General features: G+C 30.9%; 2 protein-coding genes and 1 pseudogene across 2 annotated transcripts; 2 read left to right on the top strand and 1 right to left on the bottom strand.

Moving 5' to 3' along the window:
- The first annotated feature begins 2,223 nt into the window (after positions 1–2,223).
- On the top strand, positions 2,224–2,882 carry LOC146934972 (uncharacterized). The gene is made up of 2 exons (XM_085757568.1): positions 2,224–2,613; positions 2,715–2,882. The coding sequence occupies exons 1-2, from the start codon at positions 2,260–2,262 to the stop codon at positions 2,880–2,882; spliced, it is 522 nt and encodes a 173-aa protein (XP_085613694.1). The 5' UTR covers positions 2,224–2,259.
- Positions 2,883–10,200: 7,318 nt separating this feature from the next.
- On the top strand, positions 10,201–11,365 carry LOC146934973 (F-box/LRR-repeat protein At3g26922-like). The gene is given in 4 exon segments (XM_085757569.1): positions 10,201–11,100; positions 11,167–11,215; positions 11,218–11,241; positions 11,244–11,365. Coding segments are annotated over 4 exon segments (1,095 nt in total).
- A 2,322-nt stretch (positions 11,366–13,687) lies between these two features.
- On the bottom strand, positions 13,688–19,752 carry LOC146934974 (uncharacterized; annotated as a pseudogene).
- Between the last annotated feature and the right edge of the window lie 520 nt (positions 19,753–20,272).

The raw sequence follows: 20,272 nt of genomic DNA on the forward strand, positions 1-20,272 counted from the left end.
AAATAGTATAATATTTGTTAACCAGAGCAGAGTTCTTTGCAAGGTCATCTCAAAATGATGTTGATATCAATTCGACATGTCTCATTGCATATAATTCATAGATAAGCTTGCATGGGGTTTCCCATGTTGAGGATTACAACGTAGTGTGGTAGGTCAATATAACTCCTATTACAATGATCCTTTTCTCATTTTTCTTGATCCAACCTTTTTTAGAGTCCATTAAGAATACCTGGTTTTCTAATTCATCATGCCTATTCGTAAGTCGGTGTTCAATCGATGAGAGTTTTATCTTGATTCCGAGTCGTTACAAAAATCTTGGAACATTTGGCTTAAAAATTGGGTTATGTTGTGTGTGATAATTGCATGGGAAGTCCATGTCGACACATGACATTTTTCAAGGATGTCAAGTCTGTAAGTGTTGAAGGCCATGTTATAACCACATGATATGTTTGGTTGGTGAACCTTTGGATAATAGTATCTGAATCTCAAGAATTTCGAAGCTATGGTCCTAGATCCGGCCCCTCTAGTTATTAGTGATGATGGTGTAATCTGTCTCATTAGAGATATAATTAGTCATTAAATTTATTGCTAACATATTAATATAGATAGTCATTAACATATTTATTTTCCTAAAAAAAAAATTAACATATTTATTGTTTTGTTGATGAAAACTGAATTTAGTCGAGGTCGGCTGAGATTCCTCAACTTTAACATTTAGTCCAGCAACTTACAAAACTTGTATACTGGAGAAATTCTTGTGATAGGGTAGACAATTAATTTAATAATGACTAGATTGTTCTGGATAGGATAATGATATATATTTGGCAATTAAATTAACAAGGACCAGATTGTTCTAGATTGTATAATGATAAATATTAGACAATTAAATCAATAAGAACTAGATAATTCGGGATAGTATAATGATAAATATTAGGCATTTAAATTAATAAGGACCAGTTTGTTCTGTATAGTATAACGACAAATATTACCCAAACATTTTACAAAGGACCAGACTATACTGAATCGATGTTATGCAATTAATTAAATAAGGATCATATTGTTTTGGATAATGTAATGATAATTTTATGAATGTGATTGTGTCTGATTTGTGTTTAAGACGGATAATAAAACATAAAGGTAAGAGAATCACACAAGAGAATTATTCTTGTTCACCCAATGTGGGATTTTCCACCATAGTACAACTACCAGAATGTTCTGAGCAACACTATAATTCTTGATCACACTAGATCGGTTTCTTACACTATGTATTATCAACCTCAACAGACTTTACAATTATTTTGCTTTCGCACTAGAAAGGCTCCTACAGATTATATAATATGAACCGGTAAAGCGGGAAATATAGAGGGTGCGCGAGAAGCAAAGAAAGTGTGAAAATAATCTGCCTAAAAATAAATATAAGGCCCAAGCCCACTAATCAGTTACAGAACCCTAATAAACTCAATTGCATGCTTCAAAATACCATCGCAAACGCATTGTCCTCCGACCAATATCATCCTCCCACTCGTGAGAGGCAGGTGCTTGCAAGGTATCCCCTCTTCTTTCTATATGTTTGTTAATTGTTATTGTGTTATATTTCTTCATTCTTAAACTAAAAACTTATCAACCAATTTTGAATACTAATATTTTTTCGTTATTTCGAAGGCAACAATGGAAAGACACAAGAGACAACGTAAGGAAGACAGCCAAGACAAAGACGACCATATCAGTGATTTATCCGATTGCGTTCTCCATCACATACTCTCCTTTTTAAACGCCAAAGAGGCCATTCAAACTTGTATTTTATCTAAAAGATGGATCAATCTCTGGAAGACTCTTCCAACCCATGCGTTAAGTTGCTCAAACTTTAGGACCAAAAGAAGTTTTAAACAATTCCTGTCTCAAATTTTCTCTCTTCGTGATGACTCAACAGCTATCCATGCTTTCTGTTTGCAGAACAATCATTTTTATATGGGGATTAACCTACACCAAAAGATTATAGAATATGTTTTTTCACACAATGTCCAAGAGTTTCAAATCAATTATGCTATTATTCAACACCTTCCACCATGCTTCTTTTCATCTCATACTTTAACCTCCCTTCATCTTTCCAGTTATTCTTTGGTTCGCTCTGGCTCGACACAATTATTTCCAAATTCTCTCAATTTCCCAGCATTAACCACTCTGTCTCTAAGGCACCTTGCCTTTCGTTGCAGCACAAGTGATGAAGATGGTTGAGTCGACCCCTTTTCCACATTTAACATGTTAAATACTTTGATCATTGACCGCTGTGTACTTAGGGGTAATGCGCAAAACCTTCGCATTTCAAGTACCAAGCTTCTCGATTTAACTATATGCATGTATGATAGCAATCCTAGGAACAATTTGAGATCCTCTTTCGGAATCGAGTTATATGCTCCAACTGTCCATACCTTTGATTATAGTGGTGGTGAATATATTCCAAAACTTTTTGGGAGCAAGAGCGTTCTCTCTTCAATCAAACATGTAAATATTCATTTATTGAGTTTTCGAAGGAACAAAGCATCAATTCTACTCAGCTGGCTGGTTGAACTTGCTAATATCGAATCATTGACCGCCAATTCCTCTGCACTTATGGTACTTTATATTTTAACATTAATGCTGCATTTTAGATTGTATTTATAAATTTTATAAAAAATATGACTTACAACTGATCCTAATACTTCTTGTTTGTTTAGGATCTTTTATTGTTTCCTGATTTATTGAAGGTTATGCTCCCTTCCTTGTTGTGTAACTTGAAGTCACTAAAATTAAAATTGGTCCAACCATGGAAACTTGCCAAATTGGTGGACTTTTTGCTTCAAAACTCACCCTCAGCAAAGGTTGAGTTCATCAAGTCATTATAAGGTGAAAGGTGTATCCAACAACTTTTTAAAGATAGTTTTTTTGGTTTAGTAATTTCATTTTTTCATCCTTCTATGTTTCTATTTCCCGCAATGTCTTTAGGTATAATAACTTTAAATGGATAAATTACAAAACCCTTATTAGAGAAACAAATGTGTGTGTGCAGTGTATGCATGTTGATATGTGCATCTTGAATCAACAAGCTTTAATCTTTTTTATTATCTATATGGCCCTTTTGTTTATACAATTCCACAAGATAGAGAGGTAAACTAAACACATCATGTTATAAATCACCTTTTTTCTTTCAATTAGTTCTGGTGTAATTCATACCAACTATACATATTTGTTTGTGTAAATTGAATTTGGCTTCATAGGATATAATACGATTCGTCTCGAAAATAAATGATAGAAATATGAAGGACTAATACCTATATGTGGAAGAAAGCTTTATTTTGCAGAAGTAAATATCTAAAGCTTTATTTTGCTGGTTAGTTGTAACTTTTGATGAATTCTTGTCTAGTTAAACAGTTATACTAAATATTTCAGGGTGCACTTCTGGTGAATTTTGCTAGAGGTCGTCTTTTAAACTACAGAGCCATTTGATCAGATATTGTAGGCGTTACAGAAACATTCCTCTATGCAGAAATTTCTTTTGTATTCCACTTATTCCAGAAATTGCTTTTGTACGTTTTAAGTTTTTGACATCATTGATTTCGATGAAAAATAGAGCAAAAATACTGTGAAATCTGATACTTTTCTTCCCTGGGCTTCCTTTGACATGGATTGAGTTATTGCAAAAAGTTTATGATCATTTTTAGTTGATGATGGTTTTGTATTGAGCATTTTGCTCTTTATCGAAGGTGTCAGGTGCTCGACATCAACGCGACACCAAAACATAATTTCATTTAATTAATTTATTTTCTCAAATTATTATTAGATTTCATAAATTGTCATGAACCGCTTGTTCTTTAATATTGTTTGTGAAAACCAAATAAAAGGAATGATGTTTGTCTTATTAACCAACATGTTCCTAATCAACTTATGGCGTAACAAAATTGAGATGAGGCGTTTGGTTTACTGTGTTCTAAAATTGATCAAGGGTTCTATACTAGCACTCTAAACACCGGTACAAATGGACTCCAAATCATGTTCTTATAAGGTGGGATGATCCAATGTTTTCAGATTTTATGTAAAAACTAGTAATAGACCCGTGCTTCCGCACGGGTCGTATAACATTGCGGTAATTATATAAAAAATAATTATATTGTTAATATTGCCAAATATTTTAAGATATTAAAAATAAATTATCAACATTAATATAATGTTTCTATTGAATATTTTTTCTTATATATAGAAAAATATGTTAAATATTTTAATCTTGTATGTTCTAGATTTCATTTTCTTATGTACGCGAAAACAAACTTTTATATACATATATGAGAAAGTCAATAAAATAATTTTTTAAAACTCATGATTATTTTCAAAATATCAAAATTAATGTAATGTTTCTATTAAATGACTTTTTATTTTATATGCAAAATACCGTTCAATGTTTGCATCGCACCCGTTGCAGATTTTATGCGTTTTATCCGCAGAAACAAATTTTTATGTAAATATATGAGAAAGATGATATTATAAAATTGTGGAAACTCATTATTATTGCCAAAATATAAACATTAATATAGTGTCTCTATTAAATAACTTTTTATTTTATATGCAAAACACCATTCAATGTTTACATTGCACCCATTGTAGATTTTATGTGCTTATATATGCATAAATAAATTGTTTATGTATATACATGAGAAAATCGATACGATAAAATTTTGGAAACTCATGATTATTTTCAAATAATTAGCATCAATATTGTGTTTTTATTAAATAATTTTTTATTTTATATGCAAAACATTGTTCAATGTTTGCACCGCACTCGTTGCAGATTTTATGTGGTTTATATGCAGAAACAAATTTTTATGTAAATATATGAGAAAGTTGATATGATAAAATTTTGGAAACTCAATAATATTGTCAAAATATAAACATTGATAATGTTTCTATTGAATAACTTTTTATTTTATATGCAAAACATCATTCAATATTTTATGTACATATATGCAAAACATCGTTCAATATAAGCATAAATAAAATTTTATGTACATATATGTGAAAATCGATATGATAAAATTTTGGAAACCCGCTTATTTTCAAAATATCATCAATGTAATGTTTCTATTAAATAACTTTTTATTTTATATTTAAAACACCATTAAATATTTGCACCGCACTTGTTGAAGATTTTATATGCTTATAAATGCAAAAGAAATTTTTTATTTAACGATAGGTGATAGTCAATAAGATAAAATTTGGAAAACTTGTGACTATTTTCAAAATATCAACATCACTGTAATGTTTCCCTAAAATACAATTAAATATTTACAATGCACTCATTGTAGAATTTATATGTTTATATCTCCAAAATAAAATTTTATGTATACCGATATGAGAAAGTTGATATGCTTAAATTTTGAAAACTAATGATTATTTAAAAAATATTAACATTAATATAGTATTTATTTTGAAAAAATTTTATATGCAAATTAGTAAAATTAAGGATTAAAAGAGATGAGAATAAACTATTTTCGTATATTTATGTTGTACTACACTGTTTTTTCTTATTATTTAATAGCAAAATTGACCACGAAACACACTAAATTTGTGATATTAGAAGTCTAACCGAGAATTTTTTTGGGCAATTTATTTAAAAATTAGAGAATCAAATTATAAGGAGAAGAAAGAAGGAACAAATTGACTTTTTTGTTTGCAAAATATAGGGAATTAGTTGTAAGCTTCGTATTGATAAACCAAAAAAATTATATATATATATATATATATATATATATATGACAATTGAACGCATAAAATTAAGAAGATTATGAGTTTAATCGATGATAATTATGAAATTATACTGGAGTAAGATTTTGTTATTTTCGTATATTAGTAGTAGTAGTAGTAGGAGATTAGCAGTAGAAGTAGATATTTAAATTTGTTGTGTGGACTTGTAAAGATACTTGTTCGTAATTATCATGATAGTATATTGGCTTTTAAAAAGGGCAATTATGAAATTTTGTTGTATTTCTATTTTTATATATTGTTTTTTTAAATAATGTTTTATATATTGTTGGTAGATCAAAAAAATATTTTAAAATTAAAACTATTCCAAAGACTTATTAATTTTGATAAAAAAATAAATATCGGTGGAAATTTATTAGATCCACCTATATCATGTGGAAGTGCAAATTAGCTACAATTCTTTTTGTATAGAAAATATTGGCTATACCTTATTTTTTTTATTGAAAACCTTAGTTTTTTATTGAAAACTTTTTTTTAATGGGGTGGCATGCCTTTTCATTCGTGGAAATTTATTTACACCTTTTTTCTTTAATTGAAAACCTTAGGTTTTTATTGAAACATTTTTTATTACGTGGCAACTAATTTTAAGGATGTTAGTTACTTTAAAAAAAAAATCGTTACAGCCCTTTTTCTTGGTGGAAATTTATTTACACATTTTTTTTTTGATTTTGAAAAACTTTGGATAAAGCCTGTAATTAGTTATAATTTACTTCATAGTTATCATAAAATTTGTTACAAAACATTATCTGCAATGATTTATTTAAAAAACAAATAAATTAAATTTTGCGAAATGACTGTTATGCACATAAAATTAAGGAGATTATGATTTTTAATAAGGACGATTATGAAATTTTGATGTACTTCGATTTTTATATATTTTTAAATGCGGTCAAAGCTTAAGTATTGACCCGGCTGATTTTAAAACCTGCAAGGTCACTGGTTTTTACTAGGTTTAGCTAGTTCGCACTAATTTGATAGCATAGACGATTTATTATGCAACTCGAACGGGTGACTTAATGTAAATTATTGTTAAGATCAAAACGATGATGTGGCAGAAAGACTAAATTGAAAGCTTTTGTGTGTGAGCAAAATAACTTAAAGGATCAATCTGTTACAAACCTCAAACTTAAAGAACTTATGTGTGACCAAAATAACTTAAAGACCAATCTGTTACAAACCTCAAACTTAAAGGACCTCCGGTAAATGTTATTAAATTTGAATTTTAGTGTAAATTATTGTTAAGATTAGAAGTGCACCTCTCATAATCTAAATTTGCATTTTATGAAAAATATTATGAGAAGGCATGCCCACTTGGTAAATGTTTAATTTAATTGATTATTAAGAAACATGAGAATTCAATGTTATATGGTAATATTTTAGAAATATAGTTTCCTAGAATATTTATTAACATTTTTGCTTTTCGTAGATTCATTTCACATAAAATAATCTTATTTGAGGCATGTCACACATTGAATACCTTTAATTGAAGATACAAAATTTCGTTTGTCTCGTTGAAAAAGAATTAGATTCCATTTAAAATTGATTTTTTTTTTCCAATTCCAGTGTGAAGAATAATCTTTTTAACAAGGATTATAGAATGACTTACAAGGAATATTTTCGATACAAAAAAAATTATACTAGTTCATCTCATAAAACGAGAGTAGTCTAGTCTCATTACACTTCTAAGGGATTTTCACTGCAATCACAAAGATTACAATTTACAAATGCTCAAGCACACAAGCAAGTTGTCAAGCACACACACGAGACTTCTATTGCTCAATCACACAAGAAAGAAACTTTCTCTGCTCAATCACAACTAAAAGAGGCTTCTACAGTCTAACTTAATCAAATAAAAGATTGTTTGAGTTTTCAAATCAGAGGTGTAATCAATGCAATTCATTTCAAACTCTAGGACTAAAGAATTTCTAAATTACGAAAGTTCCGAAGATATTCTCTAAGTGTTTGTGCGTTATTGATTTTGACAGAGTAATGAAAATTGTAAATATTCAGAGTATTATATATTTCTTCAAGTCTTCAACTCCTTATATAGAAGAAGAACTGAGAGACAAAAAAAAAAAGAACCGAGAGACGTTGGAGAGTGTCAGCGCATTAAATTGAGTCCTTGAGAAGCTTGATCCAAGACGTTGGAATGTTACTTGATTTGGATAATGTCGTTCAGTAGTCATTCGAAATTCTTTTGCTTTAGTTGAAATTATACGTATCATTCCCTTTTTCCTTGAATTCCTTTGATTGTTTCTGCACTTGGTCAGAAGAAAACAAACTGTACTATTAGAGTCTAATAGCGTCCTTCCTTTAGAAGACTACAAAATCAGTTAGAGTCTTTTGATGTTGACGTGTCCTTAAGAGTCCGAGTACCTCAAGATGCTTTTGACCTTCAAATCAGTCTGATCTAAATCATCAGCTTCTCATAAGTCGCACATGCTCTTGTAGATGTCCATAATCTTGTTTTCTTAGAACCAAAACTTGATTTAGCAGTTTAAATTTAATTATATGGTCTTGCACACTTGAAAATACATTAACATATCGAATTGTTCTTTTATACTTTGTTATCATCAAAACTTCAGAAGCATTATATAAAACTTATTTTGGTGCAGATGCTACTGTAGGCTATAGCTAACCAAAGAGCTAAGGAAGCAAACCAAAAAGTTGTTGAGGCTTATCAACGTACCAAATAGCCAGAGAACAAATTCCATACTGAAATGGAAGAATTTAGGCAACGGATGGCAGCATTAGAGAATCAATTAGGTGATGGTTCTTGCAGTCTGATTCAACCTCGTCATACTCCTGAACATCCACATTATGATGTTGCACTCGATGATCAATCAGAGGATGACCTCACCTAATGATTATCGATGTTGTATTTTTTGTTGGATTTAACAAAATTGTTTTTTTTTGGATGACCTCACCTAGTCTCTTGAATTACCGTCACCTTATATCTTGGCTTTAGGATTATTTTTAGTTTCTACTAATTTTATATTTAAGACTTCACCAAGCTTTTTTAGAAGACCTCACCTAGTTCTCTTTGAACTTGTGACACATTATGTTTTGGCTTTAGGATTACATTTAGTTTCTACTAAATTTATGGTTAAGACTTCATTATATTTAGGCTAAATACCTCATTTGATTCTTTAAGTTTGACAAAAATATTAGGTTAGTCGTTTAAGTTTTTTAAGTTTGAAAAAGTTCCTTTAAAGTTTTTTAATTTTAAGTTTCGAATAGGTCCTTTAAGCACCTTTTAGAAGTTTTTTAAGTTTTTAAATTTTAAATAGGTTCCTTAAAAGGGTAACGGTGCATTAAATTAGCAACTGAAAAGAGGTATTTGGCCTTACATTTATGGTTTTTTTTATTATTGGATGCCTCAATTTCAAGTCCTTTTTTAATTTCTATAATATTATATTTTTAAACTTGACAAAATTTAGTTTTTAAAATTTTCATCTTAGCATTCATAGTTAATGACGTCAAGTTTAGCCCAACTTTTAGCGTCCATTTTTAAAGATGCTAAGTAGCGTCTGCATTACATACACTTTTAATATGTATTTAGCTTCAATTTTAGCGTCCATTTTGTAGATGATATTTTAGCATCAGTTGGAAGCTAGTGTTTAGCATCCAAGCTTTTATCGTTGTCAATTTTCTGGACTCTATAGCTAAAAGATTGTTAGCATCTACAGTTTGCCTTTTAGCATCTATTTTTCTGCTGACTCTAAAACACCCTTTTTTTGTAGTGAATTAATTTTATAAGGATTGTATCGTTATAGATAATGTAATGACAATATTAAAAACATGATTGTTTGTGATTTGTGTTTAAGACACATAATAAAAAATAAGGGTAAGAGAATCACACAAGATAATCACCTTGGTCACCTGGATAGTCCAGTTCTTACACTTCGTGTGAGATTTTCCAAGATTGTATTTAGCTACCAAAACGTTCGCAACACCATTCTTTTTTACCGCACTATATCAGTTTCTTACACTTTGTATTATCAAACTCAACAGAATTTACAATTCACTTGCTTCCGCACTAGAAAAACTGATATGTATTATATAATATGAATATGATAAAGTGGGAAATATAAAGGGAAAAAGAAAGTACAGTGGAAAAATCCCTCAAAAAAAAAAGTACAGTGGAAAAAGAAATTCTAAAAAAAAATATCTAAATTATTTAATTTTATATGTACAAGGCCCAAACCCACTAACATTGATTAGTATACAGAACCCTAATAAATTCATACGCTGCTTCAAAATGCCATTGCAATTTGCAAACGCGAGAGGCAGATGCTCACAACATCATTTTAGGCTTACATCGTGCTTGCAAGGTAACCCTCTCTTCTCTCTATTTTTTTATATTTTCTTGGACAATTCATGTTTTGTTTCTTTCTGAGACAGACAACAATGGTGGAGACACGAAGCCATAGTAAGAGGGGACGTAAGGAAAAAGACAGGATCAGCGACTTGTCAGATTGTGTTCTCCTTCACATACTCTCCTTTTTGAACGCCAAACAAGCCGTTCAAACTTGTATTTTATCAAAAAGATGGATCAATCTCTGGAAGACTCTTTCCACCCTTACACTAAGTTCTACAGACTTTAAGACCTGCACAAGTTTCGATCAATTTCTATCTCAGATTTTCTCTCTTCCTGATCCTTCAACAGCTATCAGTGCTCTCTGTTTGCACTACAGTCATTTTATGGGGATTAGCCTATACCAAAAGATTATAGAATATGCTTTTTCACACAATGTCCAACACTTCCGAATCAATTATGCTATTATTCAACACCTTCCACCATGCTTCTTTTCATCTCATACTTTAACGTCCCTTCATCTTTCAACTAATTATTTGTTTCACTCTGACTCTGACTTGATACAAATATTTCCAAATTCTCTGAAATTCCCAGCATTAACGACTTTGTCTCTAAAGTACCTTGGCTTTCGTCGCAGCACAAGTGATGGTTGTGTCGACCCCTTTTCCGCATTTAACATGTTGAATACTTTGATCATTGACAGTTGTGCACTTCTGGATGCACAAAACCTTCGCATTTCAAGTACCAAACTTGTCAATTTAACTATATACATAAATGATTATCATGCTTCGTCCAATTTCAGAACCTCTTTCGGAATTGAGTTATATGCTCCAACTGTTCATACCTTTGTTTATAGTGGCAGTGATTATATTCCAAAACTTTTTGGAAGCAAGAGTGTTCTCTCTTCTATCAAACATGTAAACATTCATTTATTAAGTTTTCTAATGATCAAACCATCAATTCTATTCAGTTGGCTGGTTGAACTTGCTAATATCTAATGATCAAACCGTTAATGCTGCTTTTTAGTTTGTATTTATAAATTTTATTAAAAATATGACTTGCAACTGATCCTAATACTTTCTTGTTTGCTTAAAATCTTTCCTTATTTCGAGATTTATTGAAGGTTAAGCTCCCTTGTTGTATAATTTGAAGTCACTAAAAATAAAAGTGTTCCAACCTTCAAATATACCTGCCGAAACAGTGGACTTTTTTCTTCAAAACTCACCATCGGCAAAGGTTGACTTCATCAAGCCGTGATAAGGTGAAGGGTACATCCAACAACTCTTTAAAGATAGATTTTTTGGTTTAGTAATTTCAATGGATAAATTACACAACCCTTACTTAGATAAACAAATGTGTGTGTGTGTGTGTGCAGTGTATGCATGTCGATGTATGCATCTTTAATCGCACGCACAAACTTCTAGCTCATAGAATGTTCGCAGTTGATATAAACTTTACTAGTTGCTTACTTGTGAAAAAAGGCTGATTGTATATCTTCAATCTTTTGACAAGAAAGCTTTAATCTTTTTGCTTCTTTTTGGACCTTTTCTTTATACAATTCTAATTATTCTTTCATACCATTCCACATGATAGAGAGGTATAGTAACACTTGATCTTTTTCCATATTACTTCCTTCTGGTTTAATTCATACTACCTATACATCAAGATAAATTTTCTATTTGTTTGTGTAAATTAAATTTAGAAAAACCCTTATATGATGAGCTAAATAATTGAAGTGAGAGAAGATTGGAATAGACAACTAATACCTATATATATGTTGAGAGAACTGAAAAACTAGAATGTGCATAATGGTAATAAAATTGATTTTCCATGAATGTGTGTGTGTGTTTGCATCTTGAGTCACATGTATGAGTAGTTTGAATTAACTTATAACTCGTAGAAATCCACTTGGGTTGGTACGGTAGTGTTGGCTTGGGACCATGGTGCCAATTTCGATGGACCATTATGGCTTCTTGAAAAGAAGCATATAGCTCGTAGCTGCTTCAAAACTTTAGAACAAATTTACTTCCTAACTTGTGAAAAAGCTTCTAGCTCATTGAAAATCTATGCATCTTGAATAACATGATAAAGTATTTGTGCAGAAAATAAATCATATTCATATGTGCTAAATTTACCCAAATGTAAAACAACATTGCATTTTAATAATTGACTTATTTGTTTTAATCTTCTGGCACAATCACTTGTTGGGAGAGCTTAGGATAACAACTTATGACATGCTCATATGATATTTTCAGCTTATTTCCATTAACTCTTCAAGATAGTTTATGAAAAGAAAACTATATATAAATTAAAGAAGGGAAATGTTAACCAATGCCCCCGAGGCACTGGTTAAGGGAGCAAATATAGTAATTTTTTCATTGAAAGTTGTGTAATCAATGCAATAAAAACTTAAAAAGTGTCTTTTTTGACTTACAATTTCTTCTTTTGGCTTCTTTAACCAGTGCCCCGGGGGCACTGGTTAACATGACCCATTAAAGAAAAATGAGCGACGAGTGATTCAACATGTATTAAAAACCTAAAGAATTGCTAGATATGACGAAAATCACTTCAAAACGTATAGTTCTTCATCTTCATATCTGTAAACATTAAAGTGTGAGTAAAGATAGATATATAGAGCAGACAACTATCCAAACTATCCCTTATAAGTGATCCACATTTTATTATGTTGAACAAGTTGTTAAAGATAGATATATTTTTCACTCCTAGATGTAATGCAGAACCCAAAAAGTAACAAAAGAAATGTTAACTAAAAGCATTGTTCAATTGTTTTCCAATATTAGCACCCGTTACAAATGTATCCAAGGACATTGTAATCTTTATTTTTTTTTAGGCAACAAAGATACCATAATAGAGAATGTAATCAACTAATTTTTTATCTCAATACTTCTCTAAGATTGGAACTATAAACAGTGACGGATCCGGGAATTTTGGAAAGTAGGGGCACCACGTATATATAAATTTGAAACATTAAATAAACATATATATATATATATATATATATATATATATATATATATTATATTTCATTTTTAATAGCATAAATATACATCATAAAGTGTGGGAACTGAGCGGACGAGAGAGAGAGAAGACAGAAGAGGTTTTTGGATTTGTTTTGTTTTGTGTGTTTGTATAAAGTGTGGGTGTGGGTCTCACTTCTCTCTACCCTCACGTTTCCACTCCTTTCTTTTATTTAATTATACTATTTTTTTAATTGGAAATGGTTGTGTATGTGATGTTGTGTTAAAGTGTGTGTTTATGTTGTAACCAAAAAAAAAAGTGTGTGTTTATGTGTGGGTCAATAGAAAAGTGTTGTGTATTTTTGTGTGGGTCATTTAGTCAACATTTCAACTATAACTATATATTACTATATTACTACAACCAAAAAAAAAATTCTCAAAATTTAGCGCAGGCACAAGCCTACACACTCTTGTGCTTGCATCCGTCCCTGACTATAAACCATGACAAGTTTTTCTCAATCCAGTCAAATCATTGACAAACAAAAGGGAAAATAAGGTCCAAACAAGAAATTCATAAACTACTCTGTGTACAATAATCATGTTACTCAACTAGAGAATAATCCACCTCATAGTGTAGATGTTTAAAGCACCAATCCAAGAAGTAGGGTCATCCTATAGGAGGAGATTGAAGTCTATCATGGCTAATGTAATCAGGAAGTTCATTGTCAGTCCTTAAACACACTATGCATTCTCCGGATGAAAGATTGATGACATGCAAAGAGATGCTTTCATAACCCCACCTTCTCGGGTTATACTCAATGCATAGAAATATTCCCCTGAAGCATAAAATAATGCAATGTCACCCAAAATTTTCAGCTTAACAAAATTCTTGGTGGAGAAGTCTATATTGTACACATTCAATATTTCCCCGGACGTAACATGAATCACTAGAAGTTTTCCATCACAACTAACCAGCCTTAGACGTGAGTAAGAAGTTACACCGGGAGTATTCTTCAGTTCTAAAAATTTTATACTTGCAGAATTCAAGCTGAGTACACCTATGTTGGCATTGTTAGTAGCAACATATATAGTATTATGCAAAACAACAAAGTCAACAACCTTCCATGGATTTCCCTTTATCGAATAAGTATAACCCAACCAAAATTTCGTGATTGATAGACATGCAAACTTCTAAACCTATTACATAAAGCCACTAAGACAAATTCCTCTGAGCCTTTTCCAAAAGCAATTAAGACATGGTAAGAAAAATAAGAATAACTGACTTTAAAGGTTGATGAATAAATTTCCATCTTTTTTCTTGTAAATTGATTTATTAGGAGAAATGAATTATTGGCCGTTGTCATGATCAAATATCTGCTAGAACATTCTGAATAGGCTAATTGCTTGAAGTGGTCAATCACCTTTGAGTGACAAATTTTGTGGTTAGTTATGTTGATGAAGGAAAAAAAATTCTTACTATTAAGAGTCCCACATCGGTTAGGAGATGGCCTGACAATGTGTTTATAAGTGGGGGCAATCTTCCCCTCATAAGCCAGTTTTTGTAGGATTGTGTTAGGCCCAACCATGATTTCTAAGATGGTATCAGAGCCTCCTCCACGATCCGTTGGGCCACCTGCTATCAGGTTTCAGTTATCGGGCCACCTACCATTTATGTCCACGCTTCAGATGTCTAGTCATGAGCGTGAGGGGGTGTGTTAAGAGTCCCACATCGGTTAGGAGATGGCCTGACAATGTGTTTATAAGTGGGGAGCAATTCTCACATCACAAGCCGGTTTTGTGGGGTTGTGTTAGGCCCAACCATGATTTCTAAGACTTGCCATGGCGCAAGACTTTTGAACAAGTAAAGTTTATGAAATTCCCTCAAGTTTATGAAATTCCCTCAAATTCTTGCACACACAAGCAAATTAGAAGATGTCATCAAAATCAAGCTAGCTCTCTGAAAATGTTATCAAATAAATTCCAAGGAACTTCACAGTTCTTCATTTCTTTCCCTTTGTATCATAACAATAACAATGTCAGATGATTTATAAACATTTCATATGCTTTTAACATGTGAGGAGATAAAGAAAGATATATTTCACCAAATAAAAATAAAGACCAACATTTAATACAATCATGTAACTTATTTATTTAATTTTTTTTAATTTTATGAGTAGTTTACTTTCCCATAGCGATCATTGAAACAATGGATATTTATTTTCATTCTCTCATGGAAATTAACAGATACTATCAATGAGCTTCCAAAGCTCAGGAACTTTGAAATATATGGATCCAAGAGCTGATTATGTGAAGACATCCAAGTATGACTGTACTCCTTAAAAACCTTTAGAAATAAACCTTATGCTGTAATTGCTTGATTTAGGGGATGCCAGATAGGCCACTGGCATGGCATGTGGCTCCAAAGACAAGTGAGAAGCAAAGGGAAAGATATTGTTGTATGTAGCAGAAATGTTTATACTATAGAAAGATAACATTTTTTGGTTGAAAGGAGATTTGGCTCTATTTTCTCTAAATCAAGACAATTCTTAGTAGTGAAAATTAGTTTCCCATGGACATAAAGTGCATGAACCCCTAGTCCCTATTTTAATACTCCAAGGCTTTGTTTGCGAGTTTTGAGGGGAAGGAAAGGAAAGGCTAAGGAGGGCAAGGGAAGGAAAGGGAGGGAAGAGAGAAAGGGGCTTATGTGATAATTTTACTATTTTACCATTTTTTCTCTTAAAATCAATACATTATGTTATACTTGGTAATTTATCTTGTAAATTATAATTGGAATTTTGAATTATTATGAGGAAAAAATTGTCAATTTGTATGTTTAACCCCCCAAAACCCCCCCAATTTGGGGAAACTTTAAAATTGGACAAATGAAACCCTTCAAAACCCCCCAAAACATTTCCATTATTTTTTTTTAAAACTCCCAAACAAGGGTTTACCTCTCCACAAGCCTTTCCTTTCCCTCCCCTCCCCTCCAAAACCCAACTCGCAAACAAAGCCCAAAGATATAGATAAACTCCATCAGTTTCTTACATGAAAAATTTCTATCAACAATTTAGTTCTTATGTTATTAGAACAGAAGCCCTGTGCAAAAGAAAATAAATACGAAAAAGGCAAATAAAGAACACAAGATATTTGCTGCCGGAGTTTGGACAATTATGCATATGTTTCTGACTGCATAGTGGCTGCAGTACCTTTCTAATATTCAAGCTTGGGTTTACCAGTTACAACTTGCGGTCCACTTATGGGTAGACTATGAACCATACCCAACAAATGCAAACTGTCAACTCAATCCCTTAAGGCTTTGTTTGCGAGTTTTAAGGGGAAGGAAAGGAAAGGCTAAGGAGGGGAAGGAAAGGAAAGGGAGGGAAGGGAGAAAGGAGGGAAAACCTTCCCCTTGTTTGGGAGTTAAAAAACCAACAAGGAAAGGAAATGGAGGGCTTATGTTATAATTTTACTATTTTACCCTTTTTTCTCTTAAAAAAACAATAGATTGTGTTATACTTTGTAATTTATCTTGAAATTTATTCAAAGCAACTTATCTCATAAAAAGTAAATTATTACGATCTATTTTTAAAAAACAGCTTATTTATAAAAAAAAAAAAAAAAGCTTATTACGATCTCTTTTTTAAAAAACAGCTTATTCAAAACAACTTATTAATACAAAACAACTTATTATGATATCTTTTTCAAAAAACAACTTATTTGTCCAAAACAACTTATTACGATCTCTTTTCAATAAACAACTTATTCAAAACAACTTATTTATGCAAAACAACTTATTACGACCTCTTTTTCAAAAACAAATTATTCAAAACAACTTATTTATCCAAAACATGTTATTACGATCTCTTTTTTTAAAAACAACTTATTTAAAACAGCTTATTTAAACAAATCAGCTTAATACGATCTGTTTTTCAAAAACAACTTATTCAAAACAGCTTATTTATACAAATATGCATAGTATGATCTCTTTTTCAAAAACAACTTATTCAAAACAGCTTATTTATCCAAAACAGCTTACTACAACCTCTTTTCAAAAAACAGCTTATTCAAAACAGCTTATTTATGCAAAACAGCTTATTACCACGTCTTTATCAAAAACAGCTTATTTATCCAAAACAGTTTATTACAACCTCTTATCAAAAAACAACTTATTCAAAATAACTTATTTATGCAAAACAGCTTATTACGATCTCTTTTTCAAAAACAATTTATTCAAAACAGCTTATTTATACAAAACAGCTTATTACAACATCTTTTCAAAAAAACAGCTTATTTATGCAAAACAACTTATTACCACGTCTTTATCAAAAACAACTTATTCAAAACAACTTATTTATCAAAACAGCTTATTACAACATCTTTTCAAAAAAACAGCTTATTTATGCAAAACAACTTATTACCACGTCTTTATCAAAAACAACTTATTCAAAACAACTTATTTATCAAAATCAGTTTATTACAACCTCTTTTCAAAAAACAGCTTATTCAAAACAACTTATTTATACAAAACAGCTTATTACGATCCCTTTTTCAAAAACAATTTATTCAAAACAGCTTATTTATACAAAACAGCTTATTACCACGTCTTTTTCAAAAAACAACTTATTCAAAACAGCTTATTTATCAAAATCAGTTTATTACAACCTCTTTTCAAAAAACAGCTTATTCAAAACAACTTATTTATACAAAACAGCTTATTACGATCTCTTTTTCAAAAACAATTTCTTCAAAACAGCTTATTTATACAAAACATCTTAATACGACCTCTTTTTCAAAAACAGTTTATTGAAACACAACTTATTCATCCAATAAGCTGCTTTGCATAAATAAGTTATTTTGAATAAGTTGTTTTTGAAAAAGAGATTGTAATAAGCTGTTTTGGATGAATAAGCTGTTTTTGAAAAAGAGGTCGTCATAAGCTGTTTTGGATGAATAAGCTGTTTTGAACAAGCTGATTTTGAAAGAGGTCGTTAAAAGTTGATTTGCATAAATAAGCGGTTTTGAATAAGCTATTTTTTTGAAAAGAGATCGTATTAAGCTAATTTGCATAAATAAGTTTTTTGGAATAAGTTGTTTTTGAAAAATAGATCGTATTAAGCTGTTTTGTTTAAATAAGCTGTTTTGAATAAGTTGTTTTTGAGAAAGAGATTATAATAAGCTGTTTTGGATGAATAAGCTGTTTTCAATAAGTTGTTTTTGAAAAAAAGGTCGTAATAAGCTGTTTTTGATGAATAAGCTGTTTTGAATAAGCTGATTTTGAAAAAGAGGTCGTTAAAAGCTGATTTGCATAAATAAGCTGTTTTGAATAAGTTGTTTTTGAAAAAGACGTGGTAATAAGATATTTTGCATAAATAAGCTGTTTTGAATAAGCTGTTTTTTGAAAAGAGGTCGTAATAAGTTGTTGTGGATAAATAAGCTGTTTTGAATAAGTTGTTTTTGAAAAAGAGATTGTAATAAGCTGTTTTAGATGAATAAGCTGATTTTGAAAAAGAGGTCGTTAAAAGCTGATTTGCATAAATAAGCTATTTTGAATAAGCTGTTTTTTGAAAAGAGGTTGTAATAAGCTGTTTTTGTTGAATAAGCTGTTTTATATAAGCTGTTTTTTGAAAAGAGGTCGTAATAAGTTGTTTTGGATAAATAAGCTGTTTTGAATAAGTTGTTTTTGAAAAAGAGATTGTAATAAGCTGTTTTGGATGAATAAGCTGTTTTCAATAAGTCGTTTTTGAGAAAGAGGTCTTAATAAGCTGTTTTTGATAAGCTGATTTTGAAAACGAGGTCGTTAAAAGCTAATTTGCATAAATAAGTTTGTTTTTGAAAAGATGTTGTAATAAGTTGTTTTTGATAAATAAGCTGTTTAGAAAAAGTTGTTTTGAAAAGAGATCGTAATTATTAGGTTATATCTAAAATTGTCAATTTGAATTATTATGAGGGCAAAATTGTCAATTTGTATGCTTAACCCCCCAAAACCCCCCAATTTGGGGGGACTTTAAAATTGAACAATTGAAGCCCTTCTAAACCCCCCAAAACCTTTCCCTTGTTTTTTAAAACTCGCAAACAAGGGTTTACCTCTCCATAAGTCTTTCCTTCCCCTCTCTTCCCCTCCAAAACCCAACTCGCAAACAAAACCTAAGAGTGCAAAACACCACAAATGAGTCCCTAAATTAGAATTCTTTTACAATCAATTATCTCAATACAACAAAGATGGACCAATTTAAAGAAACTTTTTATAACCAGATAACTAATTTTATGGTAGATTATAGCAAAATACTACATAAAAAAAAATGTATAAATTATCAATGTATGTCAAGAACTAACCGGTGTCAATTTGAAGTGGAAGTGTTATTCGATATTTCTTTGTCAAGAAGTCGTTGAACTCCAAAATTAAATTTGTATGCCCTTGAAACAGCTCATTTAATTTGCTCTTGCAGCGACAACATTTCTATCAATTCCAGCAGCCAAGAAATCCTTAACAATTTCTAAAAACTCGTCATACTTTTCCCTATCCTTATCTTGAAACTCATCTTTTACTGTCTTGAGAAACTCTGATGCATCTTTTGTTAAAAAGGATTCATACTTTTCTCTATTGTCATCTTGAAATTCATCTATTATTGTGATTAATGCTAATGCATTCTCAAAGGAGTTCATCATCTTGAAGGGAATACTTATTATCAACAAAATAAAGCAAACTAAATATAATTCAGTACAAAACAAATTGATAAAATGAAGATTTGAGTGAAGCGAAGCTTGTGTCAAGTGTTAAACCTTAAACCCTAAGGATATGTTTGCAAATTGGATTTTGGAGGGTTTAGTGGGGAAGGTCTTTGGAGGGCTAAACCATAAACAACTTGATATCATATACTCACATATTTTTAAAAAAGTTAAATATATATAAAAATATAAGATTAGTCCTCCAATGTTTTTCCTTCAAAACTCTCTAAAATCTAACCCACAAATAAACCCTAAATAAATAAGAGGGACAAAAACCCTAATCCATCACCCATTGAGAACTAATAAGTTTTACCTTATTCGTTCTTTTTAACGTCGAGGTTCACAAAATGAAGCACCTGTAGCGTCGGTCACATGGAGAGAAACAAAGGAGGAGAAAACGTAAGAGCGTGAGAAGTTTGGCTTTTGCAAAGTTGTGTTTTCCTACAGTTCCTGAAGTTTA

The sequence above is a fragment of the Medicago sativa genome, chromosome 3 (genome assembly GCF_051527215.1).
Source record: "Medicago sativa cultivar Bolivia chromosome 3, Bolivia_mono, whole genome shotgun sequence".
Classification (NCBI taxonomy): Eukaryota; Viridiplantae; Streptophyta; class Magnoliopsida; order Fabales; family Fabaceae; genus Medicago; species Medicago sativa.

What these genes read in the sequence shown, in the direction of transcription:
- LOC146934972 (XM_085757568.1), top strand. Translation starts at nt 2,260, where the DNA reads ATGTTAAATACTTTGATCATTGACCGCTGTGTACTTAGGGGTAATGCG. An exon ending in CCAATTCCTCTGCACTTATG is followed by an intron (nt 2,614 to 2,714) that starts GTACTTTATATT and finishes TTGTTTGTTTAG; the next exon opens with GATCTTTTATTGTTTCCTGA.